This window comes from Vespa mandarinia, chromosome 9, assembly GCF_050613455.1.
Source record: "Vespa mandarinia isolate Hongniang chromosome 9, ASM5061345v1, whole genome shotgun sequence".
Taxonomy (NCBI): Eukaryota; Metazoa; Arthropoda; class Insecta; order Hymenoptera; family Vespidae; genus Vespa; species Vespa mandarinia.
In genome coordinates this window covers 6,700,001-6,724,289 of record NC_140818.1, presented here as the reverse complement: position 1 = coordinate 6,724,289, position 24,289 = coordinate 6,700,001, and the positions used below count along the sequence as shown (strand labels likewise).

The 24,289-nt window shown below is 29.5% G+C and overlaps 3 protein-coding genes across 12 annotated transcripts in view; all 3 read right to left on the bottom strand.

The window, feature by feature from the left end:
* Positions 1 to 231: 231 nt before the first annotated feature.
* Positions 232 to 2,759, bottom strand: Seipin (lipid droplet biogenesis associated protein seipin). Of its 2 annotated transcripts, XM_035862450.2 has the most exons (6): positions 2,608 to 2,759; positions 2,227 to 2,467; positions 1,927 to 2,072; positions 1,642 to 1,844; positions 1,273 to 1,558; positions 232 to 1,181 (listed from the first exon to the last, which is right to left on the bottom strand). In XM_035862450.2, the coding sequence occupies exons 2-6, from the start codon at positions 2,448 to 2,450 to the stop codon at positions 1,009 to 1,011; spliced, it is 1,032 nt and encodes a 343-aa protein (XP_035718343.1). In that variant the 5' UTR covers positions 2,451 to 2,467; positions 2,608 to 2,759; the 3' UTR covers positions 232 to 1,008. The 2 variants fall into 2 exon arrangements, with proteins under 2 accessions (XP_035718343.1, XP_035718344.1); XM_035862451.2 differs by lacking the exon at positions 2,608 to 2,759 and having other exon boundaries at positions 2,227 to 2,598.
* Positions 2,760 to 2,935: 176 nt separating this feature from the next.
* Positions 2,936 to 5,933, bottom strand: Rbbp5 (retinoblastoma binding protein 5). 3 transcript variants are annotated; one of them, XM_085659197.1, is made up of 9 exons: positions 5,846 to 5,933; positions 5,526 to 5,711; positions 5,063 to 5,184; positions 4,960 to 4,985; positions 4,687 to 4,859; positions 4,366 to 4,594; positions 3,816 to 4,271; positions 3,310 to 3,718; positions 2,936 to 3,231 (listed from the first exon to the last, which is right to left on the bottom strand). In XM_085659197.1, exons 3-9 carry the CDS (start codon positions 5,079 to 5,081, stop codon positions 3,146 to 3,148), a joined length of 1,398 nt encoding a protein of 465 aa, XP_085515323.1. In that variant the 5' UTR covers positions 5,082 to 5,184; positions 5,526 to 5,711; positions 5,846 to 5,933; the 3' UTR covers positions 2,936 to 3,145. The 3 variants fall into 3 exon arrangements, with proteins under 3 accessions (XP_085515323.1, XP_035718883.1, XP_035718882.1); XM_035862990.2 differs by lacking the exon at positions 5,846 to 5,933 and having other exon boundaries at positions 5,526 to 5,725; XM_035862989.2 differs by lacking the exons at positions 5,526 to 5,711; positions 5,846 to 5,933 and having other exon boundaries at positions 5,063 to 5,282.
* A 3,551-nt stretch (positions 5,934 to 9,484) lies between these two features.
* Positions 9,485 to 24,289, bottom strand: part of LOC118440241 (serine/threonine-protein phosphatase 2A 56 kDa regulatory subunit gamma isoform) — an 18,614-nt gene continuing 3,809 nt past the window's right edge. For 3 of the 7 annotated variants that reach the window (XM_085659192.1, XM_085659193.1, XM_085659194.1), the window contains 7 exons: positions 15,491 to 15,665; positions 11,656 to 11,858; positions 11,129 to 11,523; positions 10,672 to 11,005; positions 10,381 to 10,599; positions 10,072 to 10,296; positions 9,485 to 9,992 (listed from right to left, as the gene is read on the bottom strand). In XM_085659192.1, the coding sequence (XP_085515318.1) occupies positions 9,843 to 9,992; positions 10,072 to 10,296; positions 10,381 to 10,599; positions 10,672 to 11,005; positions 11,129 to 11,523; positions 11,656 to 11,858; positions 15,491 to 15,665 (1,701 nt within the window). In that variant the 3' untranslated portion in view covers positions 9,485 to 9,842. Of the gene's footprint in view, positions 9,993 to 10,071; positions 10,297 to 10,380; positions 10,600 to 10,671; positions 11,006 to 11,128; positions 11,524 to 11,655; positions 11,859 to 11,924; positions 12,755 to 15,490; positions 15,666 to 17,035; positions 17,265 to 21,610; positions 21,753 to 24,289 lie in introns of those variants that run through there. The other 4 variants (XM_035862984.2, XM_085659195.1, XM_035862985.2 and 1 more) reach the window with 4 other exon arrangements.

Here is a 24,289-nt window from a genome sequence, read left to right as displayed (position 1 = left end):
ATACATACATATATATGTACATACCTACAAGGGTAAAAAAGCAACTGGCAACAGATGCAAGTTATGAAGTCTAGCAACTGGTGACTCTTACCTACATGAGAGTTAATTAAGACAGGAGCAGATTAAATAGCGACTATTAACTCCTCGAGGAAGAAGGAAGAAGAATATTTTACTTGGAAATTGTAAATAAATAAATACTCGAAAATTGTATAATAATGTAGATGAAAACATTGACGAGTGCAAAAATTTATTATCACTGTTATATTAGATAAGTATCAGTATCAATTCAAGATTTTTGATAATAATTTCATTGTTACTTTATCTCATCGATCAGTCGATTTTTTTTCGCCATAGTGACATATATACTCGTACCTATAATGCCAGGAAATAAAATATCACATAATATTATCAAAAAATCTACATAAAGAAAATACTTCACATAATTTGTTACATCATGTCTATTAATTATTATACTCGTAGTAAATAAGTCGACGATCAATTTATCCCGAGTATTCCGCCATCTATAAAGATATACACAAATGCGTATAAATGCAGACTTATCTAATATAAAACGCAACCTGTATATATATCTCTGTGTAAATATATACAATATCTTAAACATTATACCTTTTTGATTTCATGACAATGCATTTACAGTTTGTATTGTTTTTCATTAAAATCCGAAAAAAAATATTAACAGTGACAGTAAATAATTAAATAGCTTCTAACATATAAAAATACATAGATTGATCTTCACATCACAATATCGTTTGCTTTTTAAATTAATGTACAGAGAGTCATAATATATTTGTTATATAAATTAATTATTATTAGAACAGGACACTGACTCGAATTTTATTGTTATAAATATAAATTATCGACTAAATTATCCCCCTTAGAAATATATCTAAATATAGTAATATTCACTTTGTTGTTTTGTTTGTACATAATAGAGTACGTTTCGTTGTTTGTTTTTAACAAATAATGCATTTGTACAAATAAATCAAACTAATTCATAAGTTCGACGTCAGATGATTCTGCTATAAGAGTTGAAATTTCTTGAATATAACTAGGCTCGCCTAATATCGGATCAGATGATTGACTCGAATAAGCTTCATACCAAGATTTTGGAACATCTTCTAATGCAGGAACATCTTCCTGCGATGAAGAATCTGATGATACTGTGAGAGAAATTAATAAAAATATAAGAGTTTGACATTAAATAAACAAAAGTGCAAATAATAAGAAAAACAAAGCTATTCATAATATTACAATCGCTAAGCGTCTTGATATCTTTCTCTTCTTCTGATTCGCCTTTTTCATAAACAAAATTCTCCTCTTTATCTTCTTCATCCATGGCAAAATGTAAATACGATAAAATAGATATAAGCACTAAGAAAAACAAGTTTGTTCCGATACCAATAATGGTTGATAAAATAGGCCAATGAAACATCAAATAGCGTAAGCCTGATAAATTTGCATTGATGATTATCGACGCAGAATAAAATTCTATATATCTTGATTGAATTTCAATATAAATTATTGTAACCGGATGACTCTGAAATTAAAATACAGATAAGTTAATATTCGTTTTGATCAATTTTTATAATTATTTTTCATTAATATATATCTTATATATACTTGATCTTCTTCAAAATTTCCAAATAATTCAAGGACAACATTTTGTTTTTCTTCTGTAGTACCAAAGATCATCATAGGTGAAAATGTAAGAGTACTAAGCATATGTAATAATGTACTACGGTAATGCAACATTGCTGATCTGCAGGCATGTTCCACTAAGAATCCATCTCTACTACGTAATTGTGCACATACCATAAACATTCCTGTATGTAAATTAATGTTTACAAAGATAGAGACAGAGAAAGAGAAAATAGTTTGTTTACTTGATTAACATAATAGCCATACCAAGTTCTTTATTTGCTGGAGACTCTGGCATTTCTAAATGTAAATTAATCTTATAAGGCTGGCCAACCATCAGTAGATTTTGTTTTTTCGTCAATTGTATATGAGCCGATGGAAAACTGCAAATTCCTTTGTCCTCATCGCATGACCTATTGTTAAAAATAATATTTTAATTTACATATATGTATGAAGTAATTAATACAAAATTTATTTACACATGAAATAATTAAATACAAATATTAATTTTCTTAAAAGTAATCTATATATTCTAATATAACGTACAAGTTTTGAATTGAAGCTCACTTGAATTGCAAATGCACAGGCCGTACATATGACATACTAGGCATGTAAGCATAGTAAAACGCCGTATAGAGAAATACAGATAACCAAATAATGAGAATACCACTGATAATAATAACACCTCCGCGAAACACTGCTTCCTTAGCTGATTGTACTCCCTGTGTTGTTTTCTTTTGCATATTGAACCATTTTTTCATTATTTGTCGGAATGATCTCGTGATCAACATTTTGAACAAGTATGATGCTATTTGTTAAAAGTAATCAGTATTAAATAAATATAATAAAATTAATTTCAATGATACAAATCGGTAAAAAAGATAAGATAAAATTTATCATTCATTAACATGTGATTATGGTATAAAAGAATAGGTTATGTATACGTACATTTTCACTTTTTGCAAACAATTTAGTAGATAATCGGGCAGATGGCTCGACCGTAGAACGATAATAAGATACAACATATATGTAATAAAAATCAACATGTAAATAGGAAGGACATATTCTGTACAATTTTATTACATTATTAGCATAATACATTTGAAATTAAACAGAAAATCTTCTTTTTTCTTTTCTTTCTTCTTCCATCAATAAATATTTGTAATCTGTTAAAAAATTAAATTATATTTCTTTTGTAAGCAATAAACCGTTCAATATATGAAAATATAATCAATATAATATATGAAATATTCGTAGATTTTGATTAAACTTAAAAATCTTTAAATATTTTTTTTATACAGTACATTGAGAATATTAACAACTTTTGTTTGTAAGAAATGTTTATGGAAAAGTTATTGCAAATATTCTTTGCCTCTTAATAAGATAATATTTGCACTTTTCAATACAAAATGACTTAGATGTATATATACATATGATAAGACACGTTTTATTAATTTTTGTGAGTACGATGAATAATTAAAAAAAATTATTTTCCTTTTCTATGCTCTAATCTAGGTCTGCCTTTCTTTGTAGTAGGTTTATCCTTTCCTTTATTCAATAAGGGATGTGTTTCTGTAAGCAGACCAATTTGATCAATGCTATTTTAAATGATAATTTAAGAATAAGATCTATTAAATGTATAAGTTCTACCTCCAGTTGGTGCACCTTGTAAATCGATATTATGTGAACGATGTTTCTTTACTGGTGGTTCATGAGGAGAAGTTTGGTTATCTTCTGAATCCTCTACATCTGGAGATATCGGTAAAAATTGAAGAGAACCTATATCTTCCGTCTCTTCGTCTGAACTACAAAATGCAGCAACTCTGTCGATTGATGCTACATCTACCTCAATTTCTTCATCTTGAGCTTCTTCACCCTGTACTACAGATTTATCCTCGTCGCTTAAATCAAATTCACTTTCTCTTTCTTCGTATTCTACATTTTCATCTAATTCTTTAAAATCTGGCGCAAAAGCGGACCAATTTTCTACTTGATTTTGTGCCCAAATAGAAACTACACCTGATGAAATGGAAGCTATGATAGGTCTTACTGGATGCCACTATACACAATAGATAGAAATTTTAATTTTATAATTATATTCATATAAAATCTTTTATTTATTCATTAAAATCTTTTATTTAATTTCTTATACATACCACAACATCTAATAATAGTTCTCCTTTAGTTCCATGCAAAATTTTAACTAAGTTTCCAATACTTTTTTCCCAAACATATAATGCATGTTGTCTGGCAGACCCAGCACATACGTATTCTCCATCTCCAGAAAAACAGCACTTTTTCCACATTGTTTTATTTACAAGATCTTGTAATTTTTGGATTGGCTCTGGTTCACCATCTTTCCCGCATGCCAATATCTCTGTACTATCATATACGCGAATTACTCTATCGGAAGTGTTAACAAGAAAACATGAACCACGTCTTGCAAATTCAATGCTCTTTACTGCCGTATTACTGGCAGTACCTTGTGAAATTTTGTAAGATGCCTTAACAGTTAAATATTCTGCATCTAAGACCAAAATTCTACCTCTAGCATTTCCAGTATATACATAATCACCTCTTCTATCAAATGATGCTACTATATTTAAATCACTCTAAAAGTAAGACAATAGTTTTAAATAATATATATATTTAATATTTATATAAATATAAATATAATAAAATATAATTCTTATAAATATTACATACGTCCTCATCAAGAGGTATGACCCTGTGTGTGCCTTCGACGTCAACCATTACAGCAGCATGTCTCATTGGGCATACTAAAAATTTATTTAAATTCCTTGGATGAAATTGAACTTTTAAAATTGGAGAAGGAAACCTATATTTCTGATCGCATTCCCCAGACAAAACATCCCATATGCAAACATTATTATCTGTGGAAGCACTCAGCAACTTATGCCCATTTCTAGACCAACTATATAGATATATAAACACTGTTAAAAATTCTACATAATATTTGTGATTATATCAGACTTAACTTATTTAGAATAAAATGAACTATCCTACCTCAATGAACAAACTGGATGTACATGTGCACTGATGATCTTTGCTATCCCACGTGTCAGAAAATCCCATATAACTATCCTACCATCATTACAACCAACAGCAAGTAAGGTTCCTCGTTTGTTAAATGTACATGTCACAGCAAGCGATATACAATCCAATGTACCATCAAATTCCTAACAAAATGATTATAATTCTGCTCTAAGGTATGATTTGATTTTATTTTATTTTTCATATATAAAATTGAAATAACTTGATTGGAATTAAATATCTCACCTCTGGATAATTCTGACCGAATGATTCTGAAACAATAAATTAAATACAAGATATATTAAAGTAAATGTTTTACTTAAACATATATATTATTGAATAATCTTACCTAATAATTCCAAATTCATTTTTGTAAAATTATATTATATTTCTTTCCTCAATTACAATTGTTGTTATAACGTTGATCTGTCATCAAAAGTGTAGTAAATGTTTAGTGCAGAGAAAAATCTACTAAAACAGTAATACCAACATTTAATTTGATTTTCATTGTTGGTAACAACACTGGTCTACTTATTGACAGCAAGATAATCGAATATACTACTATTTAGCTTGATAAAGTATTAATTAATAATTAAAATTAGTTAATAATTTAAAATTAATTAGAATATAAAATAATTTTAGTCATACATTTTATCATGTATTCGCGTATACTATTAGTAATATTGAGTAATATTGTTATATTACAATCGTTAATAATAATTGATATAACGAGTTGATAGAAAAATTATCGTATAACTTTTGGATAATACTTTTATTATTTTTTAAAAAAAGAATAAAAAATGAATACTTACGAATTTATATAGGTTAGTTCTCTGAGTATGTAATCAAAGTTTTTTTTTTCTTACCATATTCCACATACCATATTTCATTTTTTTACGATATTGTTAAATTTCAAATTAAAAATTGTATACTATTTTGTTTTTATACTTTCCTCTATAGAAGTAGCCCACTTTATATTACCATTACTACCATTATTACTATAATAATATATAATATAATAATAACAATGATAAGAAGAAGTAAAAGAATATACTTATATTATATACAATAGATATACATATAATAATGTTAATGTATAATAACAAAAGAAGAAAAAATTGTATTATCTTACTACGTAATGATTTATCGCGCGAACAATCAACAAGTTCTTGATAATCATACATCGACAGATACATCTAATATTTTAATTTATATTAAAATAATATAATATATAAGTATATCACTAATTATTATTAACAAAACATTCGATAAAATCTTATTTTCTATCGCAAATTTATATACTAATTATTATATATGTATCAGTTATATTTATTATTCCCTGTACATTTTTCGCGAAACAAATGCGTATCGACGACGTATCTAGCATGGATCACTGCAAGATGCACGCCATCATTAAAAAAAAAATAAAAAAATAAAAAAAAATAAAAAAAATATAAATATAAAAAATTAAAAAATTCACAATCTACTAATACTACTTATTCTAACCTAATGAACTCAATTGTTCACGTGGGATATAATCTACCAAGTTTATACACCGATATGACAGACGCAGTTCCCCGCTTGCGCTTGTAGTTCGTATTTTGTTCATAGCTGTCGCTGAAGTCACAAATGATTCGTGCAAAGACTGATGACATTCTTAATTTCGAATACTCGAAATTTCGAATTGACTTTAACAATTTAAAAATGATCCCAAGATATAAAACTTGGAAATAAACAAATTTAAAAAATTAAGATTATAAGATTAAGAAACATATATTTAAATTTACACATTTCGTGTAAATGGAGGATCGTTTATCACAATATATTATTTTCTATATTTTTTATTTCTTTATTTACTATAAAATTATGTTTTCAACAAATTGTGGGAAGATACGTGGGAAATAAAATCAAATGATTAAATCATATTTAACAAGAACTCGATAACGGAATACTGATCATAATCAGAGAGCTATTTGTAGAATATTCAGTTAAGGAACCGCATTTGTTTTTATTTCTTTTTATTTTTTTTTTCCTTTTATTTTTTTTTTTTTTAAGCGCTTGCGGTTTAATGAAGTTTTATAATTAGTAATGATCTGATATTAGTAACGTAACAAAGTTATTTCACGGGCAATTTTTGTTTAAATCGAAACATCCTTAATAAAATTACTTGGTGTCATAGTTGCTTTATACTTCTCCACATTGCGGGACAAATAGCACGTAATATTGTATCCATATTTTAATTATGAAATTAATGGCAGATCATAAATACTACATGCATCTCATGTAATGCATCGCAAGAGCATTTGCTGCACACGTATACTTTTTTTTTTCTTTTTAAGCTCTTAAACATATATCATAAACATAATATTATTATGTTCACGTCATCTTCGTTTGCTTTGTAATCTTGCAAAATAAATTAAACGAATCATGAATATATAATTACTTTTAAATCATTATAGAAAGTATAATATTACAGCGCGTAACTGTTTCCATATTTCCATTAGATAATTCTTCTCCTTGAGAATATGACCACTGTATAAAGAAAAAATAAAATTATATTGCATTCGAAATTTAAACTAAAAACTTTACGTTATTATCTTTGGAACTCAGTAGACTGCATTCCAACATAATTATATTATTTACATGATATTTACAAACGTATGAACTACAGACTTTAATTAACTCTGTTCTTACACAAATATAATACATATAAGGCATATTGAGAACTTGAAATGTCTCGAAATAATTTACAAAGAAAAGAATTATTCGTCGAGGCGAACAAATCTCTTTTAGTAATAATTATTAGTCGATACGTATGAAAAAAAAAAAAAAAAAAAAAATCCCGCGATATGGTGCAACACATTGATATATGCTATTTAGATGAGAAACGTCCGGCAGCGCTCATGTGTGTGTATTTTCATAAAATTTTCTAATTATCTACGTAAATGATATCAGTTTTTAGATAACGTATACATTCGTATTCGCTATCGTATAATGATATTCTTCGATGTTTTCTTCGGTATAATGAGATATTGAATGTGTCAATTTGACACACAACATATAGATGAAATACTTTCAACAGTTTCTTTTTAATTATATATATACATATATACATATATGTATGTATATACATATGTATATATATATATATACATATATGTATATATATCCACACTGAAACCACGTAATTATTAAAAAGACAAATAAATTCTTTAGGCATGCCGGGTGGCGTCAATATGGGCACTAACACCATGCTACGTCTTATCGTTTATACTAAAAATAATATAACAATAAGCTTTAATAATGATGATGATGATAATAATAATAATAATAATAATAATAATAATAATAATAATAATAATAATAATAATATTAATAATAATAATAATAATAATAATAATAATAATAATAGTAATAATAATAATAATAATAAAAATAATAATAATAATAGTAATATTAATAATAATAATATTAATAGTAATAATTATCGTATCATCGATAAACATTAGACAAAGTGGCCATTCCTCCAAAAAAAAAAAAAAAAAAAAAAAAAAAAAAGTAATAGTGAAACAATGGACTTAAAGCATTTTTTGTTTTTTGTTTCTTTTTTTTTTTTTTTAGCATCAACTTCCTAATATTTTAGCGCGAGCGCTTATATATGTTCAACAACGTATTTATCGATAATATTAAACGTAACAGCCTGCCAGCAGCGCGAAGTTCTAAATGTATCTTATTTTATAATTTTCTTTCTCTCTTTTTCATTCCCTTTTTCATTCCTGCTCTTTCTATTTCTCTCTCGGTAGATTTCATTATTTTTTGTAGCCGTAATAAACCTCTGCATTTTTTTTCTTCCTATTTTCTTTTTTTTTTTCTTTTTTTTTTTTCTCATCTAACAATCATAAGTGCGACGAGTTTACAAACGCGTTATTACAGAAGCTATATCCAAAAATTCTGTGGTTATCGATTAATGATATTAGCACAAAGCAAATGTAACTCGCCGCATGGCTCTTATAATGTTTCTTACAACAATCATTCTTAGCAGAGGCGCTTTTCTGTGAATTTATTCCACAGGCATCTAGGCACAACAGATACAAAAGTAGTCGTAATCGTAATAGTAATAGTAGTAGTAATGATAGTAATAGTAGCGGTAATAGAATAGTAGTTATAGTATTAATAGTAGTAGTAGTAGTAATAGTAGTAGTAGTGGTAGTATTACACGTAGAAGTTATTCGGATTTTATAGTGTTCGATATCCTAAAATAGCACTGTCGTATACACCCTAAGGTAATAATGTCTGGCGTTTTTTTCTGCTCTAATATGAGCCGGAAGTGTTAAAGCGAGAATATAAATTATTTTACACCATGTACACGTAAACGTAAAACTTCATTTATCATAGTTATTAACACAACAAGCTCGCTTCGCTTAGTATAATTTAATGATAACACAGAGTAAAACGTTATCGATGATACTGCTCCTTCCGTCTTCCGTATCCTCGTTTGTATAAAATCTTTCCTAGAATATACCAAGTTCATGAAAACCACAGCATTAATAATGTCATTTATACCAATGATACTATATATATATATCTTTTATGTGTATGTGTGTATGTGTATGTATATTTTATATATATATATATATAGCAACTATATATATATATATATATAGAGCATAACTAGCATTTGAAATGCCTTTGTGCTAAATATTTCATAACTAATGAATTTAGAGCCCTTTGTTTACCGTATTTTTACCTCGAACAATACACATTTTTAATATTTCTTTTCTTTTTTTTTTTCTTTTGTTCTTTTCAACAACTTCTTAAATTAGCATGGTCTGTAATTGAGAAAGGAAATAAGTGATTTACATGCATCATATGGACATTATTACTCTCATGCGATTCTCCATGTTCTCATAATCTAAAGGTGTAACAAGAGGAAGATACTTTCTCTAACACGAGCAAACAAAATTCTAATATACATTAAATGTTATTGATTCCGCACAATAAGGCTCTCTAAGGCAGAGTTAACTGCCAAGGTTATGTTATCGCCGTTTTTTCCATCTCCCGAAAAAGAGCTAACTTGTGATTTTACTACAACAAAATAGGGGATACATCGGAAGAGAATAGGGTAAGGACTAGCAATTATTCGGATCGGGCGGTGTTACAAGGTATTCGTCAGCTCGCTTGTGATCGGACAATGCCCGTATTGTGTAAGAGTCTTGTGGTATATCGCTCTTCCTTCGTAGAAGTGGTTTCATTGTATTCACATTTGTTATTTTTTTCGCCTGCGTAATATAAAACATTCATTAGATTCTCATTATTTTATTATTTCATATCTATTATCAATTTTAAATAATATCACACCTCATTTGCTTTAGCTTCAATCTTTTCTAAAGTAAGCGGAGTTTGATCCGTGTCACCATCCTCATCGGGTGGAGGACTATCTAAATGTTGCGTCAAGCTGTATGGAATGTTCGGTGTACTTTTAGTAATTGCCATATTATAATGTGGATGTCTCATTGCCAATGCTTCTACGCGCATCCACGCTTCATCTCTATCTTTCATAAGCTTACGTTCTCTTTGACGATCCTATATAAGTTAAATAGACCAATTACATATGAATACGCGTGATCAATATAAATGTCTTATATTTATTTTTTACTATTAATATACCTGATGATACTGATTAGTACACTGATCAAATACTTTTTGATTCATCTCCATGAATAGTTTCAATGCATTATAAATTAAACCATGAATCGTTTTATTCCAATGATTTCGTGAATTTCTATAAAAAGCTGGATACATAATCGGTAAAATTACAGAATAATTTTCTGATATTAATGACATTATGTATTCATTGTTCCAATAATAAAGGGCTCTCTCAGCAACCTAAAATAAAATGGTACATGTAAAGTTTCGATCAAATGTATTTGATGCTAAACTGTAGAATAAAGTACGTACTTGAAAATGTGGAGACGAAACGCATTTTGCTAATTGTCTAAACAACGGATCCAGTACTTTTCGAAATTCAGCTGGTTCTATTACATCTAAAATTTCTTCCAATTCATTAAGAAACATGACTTCCTTGGGAGAGTGTGTTTTTGGCCAAAATTTCAATAAATTTCTAATAACGGGTTCTGTCAAAGATGGATCCTTCTCCAAAAATTGAACGACGCAATATGCTAATTGTGGATGATAAACTGACAACGATTTAGCTTTGTGCAAAGGTAACAGCACTTTTAAAAGAAAAACTTTATGTTCCTCTTTCAATGGTAAAGCAAAACCGTTTATAATGCTGGAATAAGTAAAATCAATAAATGTATGTCACATTATTACATATGTATGTCACATATTTAGTTCATCAGATAGATCTCATTCAGCTTAAATTCAAAAGATTAAAGAATTTGTGTGATATTACCTTCCTAAAATTTCAAGAAGTTCGGCGATACCATTATGGTGTTCAGTTTCATATATAAATCGATAAAAAACATTATTTATTTGCTTCCTGATATATGCTCTTAAACCGAGAAACTTTCCATAGATTCTATGAAGAGTTGTTTTAAGGAAATCTCTTTCCCGAGGATCTTCAGAATCAAATAACTCTAATAATTGTAAGACAAACTTTTGATCTATATAACGTCTTGCAATAGATGGTTGGAAATCTTGAGATTCCAACAATCTTAGAAAGAATTCATACACTAATTGCAAATGAGGCCATGCCGCTTCCAGAGTAGGTTCATCTTCTTCCGGATCAAATTCAGCACCATTTGGATTAGAAGATGGTGGAAGTGTTCGAAACAAATTCACAGCAAACTGTAAAGAAATATATATGGATTAAAATAATATTTATCTACAAAAATCCAATAGATATATGTATTTATAAATGGAATAATTGATATAAAAAATTCTTTACAACAATTTCATATCATTATATATCTAACGTACCATATTCACTGCTTCCGGATAGATTGCTTCGGTAATAACATTTTTATTTTTGGTTACATATTCGACCATTTCATGAAGAGCCGTACGCTTTACCTCCTTCCATTTTAAGTCCGATAATGGATCAGACTCAAAATCAAAGAGTACGCAGCATTGACGTAACTTTTGTATGAAAAGTTCTTCTCTTTCATTGCCTTGTTGAGTCTCTGAAACGAAGAAATAAAAATTTATTTAATACATGACAAATACAATTTACTCTTTGACATTTTTACCGATTACTAAAGGCTGCAAAGGTTGATAATGCAAGGCAAATGAGGTTGGATAAAACTTGTGCGGCTCCTGAGGTAATACAGTGGCGAAAGCTAAACCTTGATGAAAACTAGGACTCTTTGGTAAACCTATGACTCCAACAGCAGGACCAATACCTCCGACATGAACCATCGTAATTATGTACGTATAATACTTTATTACTTTTTAAGTACTCTTGGTGTATCCTATAGCACCTTTTCTTACTTACTACCTAGCTCCACACTCTCATTCTAATTAACACGTTTCTCGATAGATCTAAAGAAACACAAACATCATATATCTCGTATCGTTCAACTCTCGCGTTTCGCAAGCATACGCAACAATCTGTTGCTTCCTACGAGAAGAAGAGAAGTTAAAGAATCGATCGAGCCGTCAAATCCTATTTAGCACTGTTTCCAAACTGTCACACTATATAAATTTTTCGACGATTGACCGATACGTAAAATCGTATTTCGCGGGTACTTTTCGATCTCGGTAGCCGGGTCAAAGGTGATTGTATCTCTCAACATGAAGTAAGGGTCGATGGTCTAGGCTCTCTTGTACCAAACCTGAGGTAAAAAGTAAAGTGAGACGAGAGACGAGGAAAGGAGAGGAGAAAAGAGGAGAGGAAGAAAAAAAGGTGTATAAATATTGTAGAGCAAAATGAAAAATGACGAGGAGGGGGAAAGTAAAATATATGTATATATGTATATGTATGTATATATGTATGAAGTCTATGATGATGACCGAGAAATGATCAAGAGAGTGGAAAAACGTTGAGGTAAGGTGAGAAATAGGATAGAGAGAGGACGGACCGTGTGTGTTTACGTTAGGAGAAACGAGAAACGGTGTGTGAATCGAAGTGAGAAGCGCTTGCGCGACGGCCCGGCGAATAAGAGAGGGAGAAAGAGAGAGCACCTATGTATGTATAAAATAGAATCGATAGACTGTGACGTAGGAAGAGCGCTGCTGCTACTCGTCGCGAGCGAGCCAAGCAACCCCGATTGACCGGCGCACGAAACACTAGCAACGCAACATGTATATACATATATAAATATATACATATATACACATGCAATGCACGCGCGGGCGCATATGCATTGCGCGTCCCCTACCTACCTACGCGCACTTATGTACGTACGTTTAAATACGCATGTATATACGCATTGTGTGTATGTATATTATTGTATTGAGAAAGGGCGGGAACGCTGATTTTTTTTTTTATCCTCGTTCCTTTCACGAGAAAGTAACGCACAATGTTTTACGATACTTAATGGCGTTACGCGCGTGTCATGTCGTTTCCCTATCGTGTCCTCTCGTCGTCTTGTCTCGTAACTTTCCTTTTTTTTTCTTTTTTTTTTTTTTTTATCATTAAATCTCTACGGACTTTCATACTTTTCTTTTTTTCTTTTTTTTTTTATAGATAAGAGATCAGGTCATTTTTGGAGGTTAAATAGCGATCATCATAAAATTTATGAAACCATACGTATTAATCTTTTTCTTTCTTTTTTCTTTTTTTTTTTCTTTTTTTTTTTTTTATTCGCGTATTGTTCTTTTCTTATAATATCCTTTTACGCTAATACTAAATATGAATGTTTAATAGTAGTAAGTACATATATAATTGCCATGGCGATTACATTGACAAATGTATAGAATCGCAGAGCGCGGGAATTTTTTTTTTTTGTCTTCTTGAAAATGAATAAATGTAACAATGCCCGACATAGTTTCTATGTCCCACTACTAATGATTTTTTTTATTTATATACATTATTAGTATTATATATATATATATATATATATATATATATATTATATATATATATATATATTAGTATTATGTATATATATATATATATATATATATATATACATACTAACAATACTCGCATATACAACTTTTTATATAATACTTTTAATGGAACCAATGTTCATACAACTACTAAATAAAACTTTAGAATTAGATGTTCTATTTGTGTTTTATATATATAATACTTCACATAAAATATTAAAAAAGAGAAAGCCATAATATGTAATGTAAGCGATACACGTTTTGTGCAGTTTGCATCATGTGCGGGCTGATTTATAAGGTTCCGGCTCATTTTCGAAATCAACACCACCGATGCTTGATATCGTGTTGTCTCTAGTTACCAATTGAGTAGTCGCCATTTGCATTAGAAAAACACTTACCATTGATTAATAAACATTCGATTCAATAAGCACTCAATTTTTTCTCATTTTTAAATTAACACATTATTTATTAATGGATTTTGAACTTAATACGTTGTTGATGCGATCACGAGTATTCTTCGTGTTTGTATATATATATATACAACTTATGTAATTATTTAAGTATTATATAAAATTATATAAGAGTCGTTATTATAGTATTGTTTAATATTCAATAGCGTTTGCTTAATTGTGAATATTATCGATTTTCTTGAATTTTTTAATATTTTTGATAAAGATTTTTATTTAATTATAAATATAACCGATATATATCAAAATGCATTACTTATTTCCATATAATGGCCGATCTGTTAATTGTCTAATATCTTTAAACGCGATTAAAAATTTTTCTAATATGATGAAAAATAATCGAATTTGTAATGAAATAATACGCAGTTTATGTATAATAAATTGGGAAATAGAAAGAAAAAGAGAAATTGTTGAACGCGCTACCGGCGTCGGTGATACTCAAAGATGACAAAAGGAAATACTGCCTTCCCCTTTGAACCACTTCTTTCATCGTTTAACCGAGGACATAGCTTTCCGACAAAGTAACTTTAATTAACGTGAAAGCTTATTGTCTATCTATCCGTAAAAGTGGAACGTCAGGTACCATCCGTTCCAACCGTGGAGGATCGATAAGGGTCATTCTAACGATTACTTCTAACACAATGCAAATGGTTAAAACAAGACGACTTTTCTTATCCAAAATATGGATAAGAAAAGTGGAAAAGTCTTAACACGATAAGAGGATAACAATTGAAAGATGGAATCTAACTTAGGCCATGTTTTCTTTTTCACTTAATGATAAACAAATCTCTCGTGAAATTTTCGTAGGTTGCCAATATGATGGAATAAAAGTAGGATGTATGTTAAGCCAGGTGATCTCGTAGGAAAAACAACATGAGATACTTGTTACATGTTGGATAAAAAAATCCAATATCGAATCCGATATTATGTATGTGTATGTGTGTGCGTGGGTGTGAGTGTCCGATATACTCTATTATAACTAGATGTGACATTTTTATAACGTCGCTATTCTCATTCCATAACTTTTTTTTTCCATTTTTCTTAGGGCTGTTAATAATATCTCGTTAAAAAAGTGCATAATCGTTCGATGCACTGTCGATTAAATAAAGACTTTAATTATAGATCATAACTAATTGTAAGAAAGAAAGAGGTTTACTTTTTTATTCGTCAAGAATTATCAAGAGGTATGAAATACTAAAATAAAACGTGAAAGAAAAGCGACGTAAGAATATAAAAAGGATGTACGATAGGAGATAATAATCGATATTCTAATCAAAATGGAAAATAAAACAAACCTGCCAAGAGCGGTAGCTTTTGAAGTTCTCGGTTCTTTGATATGTTGAATCTCGAGCTGCTTTGTCTTTTATCCTTTTTGATTACAGGCCCACCAGGTTGATACTTGACTTTGTTGATGAGTGTCGGTGGAGGTGAGGCATTGCCATGTGGAGGACCTCCTGACACTTTGTTCGTCTGCGAAATAAAAGTAGTCGATGATAAGAAAGAAAATCATTATAAGATCATCGTGTAATCATAATGATAATAATATTTTGTTAAACAGATTGTATTGAAAAATTGTTAGGTAAGTGAAAAATGGCGAAGGAAATATTTTTGAACGAGAAATACAAGCATATAAACCGTACAACATTGTAACGAGAGACGTGTGATTTTGATTCGCACAAATAGCCAAGATATTTGGCGGAACCGCAACTCCAACTTTACCATCCTTCTCTTGTCAGATAAATACAATCTTCTAGACGAAGAAGAATATCGCATTTCTCTCGTTGCAGAAGCTTCACGTAAAAATATCTACGCAAAGTTTCTATTTAATGAAATATTACATGAAGATCCTTATTACGAATTAATTTCAAATAATAATAACTTAACGAAATAATACAATTATTGTCAATGTTACTTAAAGCTTGAAATATTGTTCAGTTTTTAAGAGATGTTGATTAAAAGATTCCCAAGAGAAAAGTTAGCGAGAGGCCCAAATCAAAATAATAAACGTTTAATTATTAAGCAACGAAGATGAATAAATGAATGAAATGAATATTGTAAAATGCTATCAATTTATTACACTACGACTCGATAAAAATTTTACTTGATAATTTATTCGACTCGATGAATCACGAACAGGCACCACAGAGATATATGCGAACACTAATTACAATGTGAAACTACACATACGAAACAATTCTTTCGTCTTATCGCGAAAAGGAAAATAGGAGATAGAGAAAGAGACAGAGACAAAGAAAGAGAAAAAGAGAGAGAGAGAGAGAGAGAGAGAGAGAGAGAGAGAAAGAGAGAGAGAAAAGAGGGAAAAAGGCTTTGTGCACATCCTCGCTTATTCATTTTTTTCGTCCGGTCTCTAATTACTCTTCCACGGTCGTTACCGGTGTTTTAAGAGGTTGCAGCAGTGAAGATAAATATAGGATATAGTATGACGCTTAAAATAGAAGCCACGTGGGCGAATTGTTTGCGGCCTGACATGCCTGTCGTGCTGCTCGTTAAGGGGTGTTGCGTGCTCACACGCGAGATAAAATTCCAAATGGCTTTTTTCGGATTATTTTGACATGATCCTAGAGAGAGTCCATTATTTAAAAATCGTACCATCTCAATGTAGGATATAAGCGAAATCAATAATAAATGACGTTACGAATTAATGACGAAAAAAAAAAAAAATAAAATAAAATAAAATAAAATAAATAAATAAATCAAGAAGTAAATAACAATAGAAATAAAAATAAAAAGAGCACTCGAAAAAAAAGTACGAAAGAACTAGATATTAAACCGATAACGCCGATTTGTACGTACAGAAACATTCTCAATACGAAACCTGCCTTCTTCTTGAACACATTTCCAGAGGCGAGTCTGCTAAACGCTTGCATTTTACACGATTAAGGAAAAGATAGACTTTATTCCAGGATGCTGCTGTAGTAAAAAATCATCGAACGAGGATGATCATCGTGTCTCTTCGTTATCGAAACGTTGCATGCTCTGCGAGAAGAAATGGTCACGTACTATCCGCCATGACACTCATATTTCCGCTCCTCCAAGATGAATTACTTCCTTTAGGAATACACGAAATTTTCAATCACCGTGCACACACTTTAATCGTTTTCTATGGAAATATTTGTTTTTGTTTTTATTTTTACCAGAAATCACTAAATAAATTCATCATTCGTTTGGATAATCTTATTTATTAAAGGACAAAGGATCATTTTAAAGCCTTACGAGGAACTTTTTTTCTGTAAAAAAAATTGTGGATATTTTTGTGAAAAGAGAAGATAAGAAACGAAGAGAATTCGCCTTGATCCTGTTCCAATAATTTCTATATAAGTAAACAAAAACTAAGAACACTTAGTGATAATGATATCTCATAAAAAAATATGTAAAAAAAAAAAAAATATGCTTTTCGAATCCATTTTTATGGATTATTTGTTTATTTGTTTTTTTCTTATCTTTTTAAGACCAAACAATTTTTCTTGAAATCATTTTGTTTCATTTTTAAACGAACCATTTTAAATGCCTAAGCTTTATATAGATAAGTTTCGAAAAGTGTTAATAGCTAGCAGATTTTGTTACGTGCTTACTAACGCGTATATATTGTTAGATAACTTTTGGAATATCTTTTATCAAACTTATCGATCGTTATCATGATCGAAGCGAAGTGCAAAAAAAGTTGAGTTGAACTACACGATAGATGATATAATAGAAAAATAGCAACGTTGAAAAAGTTTGATCTTTTTTAGTCTGTTCGATTATATAAAACAAGAATGCGATAATTAATAATTATTACTTTGTATTTCACGTTATTTATTAATCTGTATCACAAGGATACATAGAACCGACTTATCGAGCGAAGACAAGCGAATATTGCGTAGTGAATCTCAAACAACTAATACGAAACTTCTAATCTATTCTTTCTATTTAACAAACCCGTGCAAAATGGTATAATTTAAGATCAATGAGTATAATCGAATTTGAAAAAAATTACTGTTTATATATATATAAAACAATATTATATTTTGTTTTATAAATGAAACAATATTATGTTAAATTGTTATATGCATATATAACATTTTTTATATTTCTTACATATCCGTATGAGATGGTCCTATGGGTGAGATGGTATGATTTTATATTTTATAAATATAATCCAATTTTCAAATATTTTTAGTAATAAGACTGATAATCATTTAAAAAAAAAAAAAGAAAAAAAAAAGAAAAAAAAATTACTTTTTAAATTGTCAGAAAAATCTTTTTAAAATGATTAACAGAAAGATTTTTATTCTTTCTGTTAATTTTATTTAATGGCGAAGATTTATTATGCGCTTTCTTAAAATGAGAAACAACAACCAAAACAACATGTGTCTCATGTAACTGAAGAAAATACAAAGGAAAATAGAGAATATCTGCCCCATCTGGTTGTTCGAAAACAATTAATAAAAAGATTCCCGTGACAGACGTGCCAGACATAATGCTAGATAAAATTAATCCAATCTCCACTACGTCATCAGGTGTAGTTCAATAAATTAGAAACCGTAAGGAGAGGTTTCAAGTGGCAAAACTAACAAAACGTGCTAAAAATTCAGGTAAACTCAAACGTAAAAATATTACGGAAGATTTATCTTCGGATAAAAATTTTATGAATTTTGTAATCCTTAAATCTGAAAAAAATTTTTGGGAAGAAAATAATTGTTAAATGCGTTGGATTCGGAGAGCCATACATGGAAACAAGACGACTGAATTCGATCTGTGAGATGTGATAAGAAGGTTTCATGAAGAATGTTCAACATTTTTGTATTTACATAATTTCCTTAAAGAATTTTTATGCGAGCGAAATAAATAATTTTTCTTCCTATTATGTTTAAAATCTTCTTTTTTTTTTTTTTCATCTGAGCCATGACATACTGAATCATGGGTCACCTCACTCGGACAGTTCGAGTGAGATAGATAGACTTATGCATGGGAAATAATTTCTTTCTTTCTTTTTTCTTTTCTTTTTTAAATTAAAATTATTCTCGTCTATCCACTTTCACAAATATATTTTTGGATATAGATTTTAATTTACTATGTATTAAAGCTTTAAAAAAAAAAAAAAAAACAAAAAAGAAAAATTGGGCCATCACTCTCCGACTTATCCTATTTATAACAACTATATATAAATATAATAAATGTTATACATATGCATTATATGTATATATATATATATATATATATAAAATCTATTTAATAAAAATAAATTAAGTCATTGCATAAAACAAATGATAGTAACGAAATCAAATGATTGTAACGAAATCAAAATTAAAAATAAGTATGAACTATTAATAAGGTACAAAATCAATGAACTAATAAGTAAAGAAAAATATTATAATAAAATTGTAAAGAGATAAATTAATCCTAAAATTTAAAAAAGAAAATGTAGGTGAGTCTATGAGTTAGTGATTGAACGACAGAGAGAAAGAGAAAGAGAGAGAGAGAGAGAGAGAGAGAAAGAGAGAGAGAGAGAGAGAGAGAGAGAGAGAAAGAGAGAGAGAGAGAGAGAGAAAGAGAGAGAGAGAGAGAGAGAGAGAGAGAGAGAGAGAGAGAGAGAGAGAGAGAAAGATTGAGGGAGAGAGAGAGAGGAGAGAGGGAGGGAGGGAGAGAAAAAAAGAGTCAAAGAAGATGAGAGCTTTTGGCAAGCGGTCGGCTCTCTTGGTATGCCGAAGTACTATCGACGATCGTTCAAGGTCATCTTCGGTCGGCCTCAACCCTGAACCCACGCGCGATGGGGAAGCAAGTTACATACGTCGTTTCTCGTCGTTTCTATTTGAGATAGACTTTCGGTCCAGGGCTATCGTTGCAGTCGGCCGTCAATCCACCTTTTCTTTTCTCCTTTTCTCTTTCTCTCCTCCATTCTGATTTGCGATCAAACGTCATAGACGCTCGCTTACGCATAAATCTATTTTCTATGATGTTTATTGAGCCAAGCGAATAGCAAAAGCCGATCCGTGCAACGCAAATGCAAATGGAACAATGACGAAGTATGATTTCGTTTGATATTAGAAATTGAACGGATTACTTTGTCATATCGCGCATGTCATACATAAATCATTAAAAATATTTCAGGTGCATCTAATTGTTTACGATAATTCATTGATTACTTTGGGAAATAATTGAACGATTAATTAATATAAATATATTAATTGTTATATTATTAATTGGTATTCTATTAATTAAATATAATATGCCATTATATAACAAATTTATAGTAATTAATGGTTCGTAATTGATTGCTACGATATTATATATATATATATATATATATATATATGTGTGTGTGTGTGTGTGTGTGTGTGTGTGTGTAAAATCGAAAAGATCATTTTTTAAAACCATTTACTTTTTTCTTTATCTTTTCTAAATATAAATCATATATATTTTATAGGTACTATGTTATGTTTCTCTGGACGAGTTCAATGAACTAACAATGTAAACTTAAACAGATGCAGTAATAATGGTGATTATTAGAAAAGATAACAGGCTGTACCAACAATTCATTTGCAGCCTCTAGTATGAAAATCAATGTAAACAATCGAAATTTAATTATCTTGTTTAATATACCGACAAACCCCATTGATATCGTAGCCAATTCGATTAAATTCTTACATATAAACAGTGATACTTCGTACAATTAAATCTATTCAACAAAAACGAATCAAATATATTTAAAATATATTTACTTTCGAAGAAAAAAGAAAAAGAAAAAAATAAATAAATAAATAAATTCTAACGCGTAAGAATATATTACTATACACAAATAAGTTCTAAAATGTCGTACGACGACGGTGGTAATAACGATTAGCGGCAATTTGTACATTATCGATAATATCGTCAAGACCATAAGAAAAAAAAAAAAAAAAAAAAAAAAAAAAAAAAAAAAAAAAAGAGGAAGTTAAGAAGAAAACGAAAGAAATTAATTATAGATCAGTATCAAATGAAGTAATATAAATACGTATATAATGTTCGATATCTAATCGATCGATTTACTTAATCACGATTTTTTTTTTCTTTTTTACAATTAAACGACCTATCATAATTCATGAGTAATGAATTGCAAAAAAAAAAAAAAAAAAAAAAAAAGGGGGGGGGGAAGAAACAAAAAAAAAAAAAGAAAAGAAAAAACATTCGAATAAATCGATATCACAGCATCAGTTTTACTTGAGTAAAGCGAATGAAATATTAAGGCGGGAATTTTTTTTTTATGTCATTTAAAAATGTCGACGATAATAAGTTTCAACGCGCTTATTAATGATATAAATAAAAATTTTTAATTCGATTTAATATGAATGAAAGATGACGTAACAAAACTAAAAGTAAAATAAATGATTGAGAAATCGATAATGAATCTACAAAAAGATTATATAGTCACGTACAAACTTAAGAAACCAAACGCTCATGTTTACACACGCACGTACACGTATTTTATTAATTCACTCGTTTCACCTAGAGAAACACACAGAACGAAATCAGATAACGCACTATAAATAGGTATAAATGAAAACGTCACACAAATGCGTATTCCTCTACTCGACACACTTTTTTCTTCCACGTGCGCGTCGGGTAAAAACTCTTTATATTATTTTTCCAATAAAATGAAAATCACTCGACGATAAATAATATCATGATCGATCTGACGATCGATCGAGAAGCACACCGATCGTTCATACAACAAGTGCCATCCCGACTATTACTGATGACTTTCCTCAAGAAGCAGTCTCGTGTCGTCTAACCTCGTTTTGGCTCCTCTATTCTCCCCTCCAAGCTATACAGCCATTACTGCCGTTTCTTACGTACACATTATCGACGACGATAAAGATCGATGCTCGTGAAAAGAGAAATCGAGAGATCGAGAGATAGTCGATATTCGAAAATCATTACGAATCACTCCTTTTTAAAATATTCCAAAATACATTATATCTCTATCGAAAAAATTCTAATCATTTCTTAAATATGAAAAAAACAAAGAATTAAATAAAAAAAAAAAAAAAAAAAACAATAATATTTAATTCACAATCTAATTTCCATTAATATTAACAATTTCTTCCTCTCTGATAAAATTATAAGAACGTTTATAGATAAAACCTAATATTTTCTTCTTTCAAATGAAAACATTGAAAAGTTATTATGATTTAATTGTTTTAACATATTGTTATAGGATCGCATTGATCGTATAATAGACATTAACGAAATATAATATATCAAGAAATGTGGACTTATAATAATCAATTTTTAATGAAATTTTTTTTCTTTTCCTTTTTGTTTTTTTTTTCTTTTCTTTTCTTTTTTAAACAATTATAATTTGTAATTATTCGTCCTTTTTAAAGAAGATATATTATTTCTTTTTGCGACTATATATATATATATCTGAACCACTGTACCAGAGCCATTACGTGGCTACCCACAGATGAAAGAATGCGATCGACAGCATCGAGTTGCATCGCAGTTCATTTTCACGACATAAGATCTATCGCGCTCGCGATCGCCAATAATAAGACACTTCTCGTCGGCATAAAAATAAATCGGGCGCAATGTTATGACGCTGCCAACGAATCGTCTATGACGACAATGACAAGGAGAGGTGAACGAAAATTCAACGATGAAAATTGTAAAAAAATCATTCTTGGCAGTTAACAGATTAACGACCATTCACATCAAGATATAAATAAAAAAACTATCTGTATAAATTATGTGGAATGTCTACCGCCTCATTTATATATATATATATATATTTAGATACAGACAACACATACAAAAGAACTCGGAAAACAAAGGACATCTTGACCGATGTTTAAAAACGTCGCCAAAAGAGCAGGCCGAGGGTTTAAATAAAATAAAATCGAGTGCCAAGTTCTTGCTTGAAATTTACAACGACGATGTTCTGCCGTATTTTCTTTTAGTTAACCTCGATTCATTACTTTTATTATCTTTTTCATGAACTTGAAGTCTTTAAAAACTTTTAAAAATAAAAAGAAACGTTTTATTTAAAAACGATCATGATTGTCGTATGGACTCGAACGATCGTAGTGCCATCTGCCTTGAAAATGGCGGAACAGATATATGTAACTCACTCATACGTAACTCTCTCGACTAACTCACCGACCGTGGCCACTCTACAAAATAACAATTCAAACGCAACCGAATTAATCGTCTTCGATCCACGTATTTGTTCCTAGTGCGTTGTCAGCGCGTATGCGTGTATGCGCGTGTGTGTGTAAACGACGTTCACGGACGTGCATTTATGATCGTTGTGCAATCTCGTTCTAACTGTCATCGAATTGTCCAATAAAAGCTAGACGTGGAACGTGTAAACCTTTACTTTTCCGACGTTGAATTTAAACGAAATGAAAAGAACGAAGGAAAAATATACGTGACATACGATAATATTTCATATTGTATATTTCTTAGAAAAAACAATAGTTTTCGTAATAAATTTAAAATTTCAATTTTTTTTCTTTTTTAAATCCATCTTTTTAAGTAGCCAAGCAATCATATTAAAACATATAGATCTTCTTAAAAAATGTTTTAACAAAATGTTTGACAATTTTTATATAAGCAAAAATTCTCCGTGATTTATCTTAATGAATGAAGCTTCATCACAGTATGATATAAAACACTTTACACACGTACGAACTTATTAATGATAACATTATTATAAAATCACGTAAGTTTTCTCCTTCGTTTTTTTTTTTTTTTAATGAAATTTTCTACTACTTCGAAGAAAACAAGAAAAGAAAAAGAAACCGCTGCCATTTTTTCTCCTAATATACCGCCGAATTCAAAATGACATCACAAAAGAAATAAATAAATAAAAAAAAAAAAAAAAATAAAAAAAAAAAATAGAAAAAAGAATTGAGATAAAATAAAATTCAAAGGAAATACAATGGATTATAAGATTTGACAATAAATTTAATTTTAAGTCGAATAATAAAGTAAAACGGCAAAAATTAATTGTCCATAAATCGATCTCAGTCATATAAATAAGTCGAAATAAAAATGTAATTAAAAAAATGTTACTCTTTGATCTATTTATCGCTTAAATCGTAAACTATACC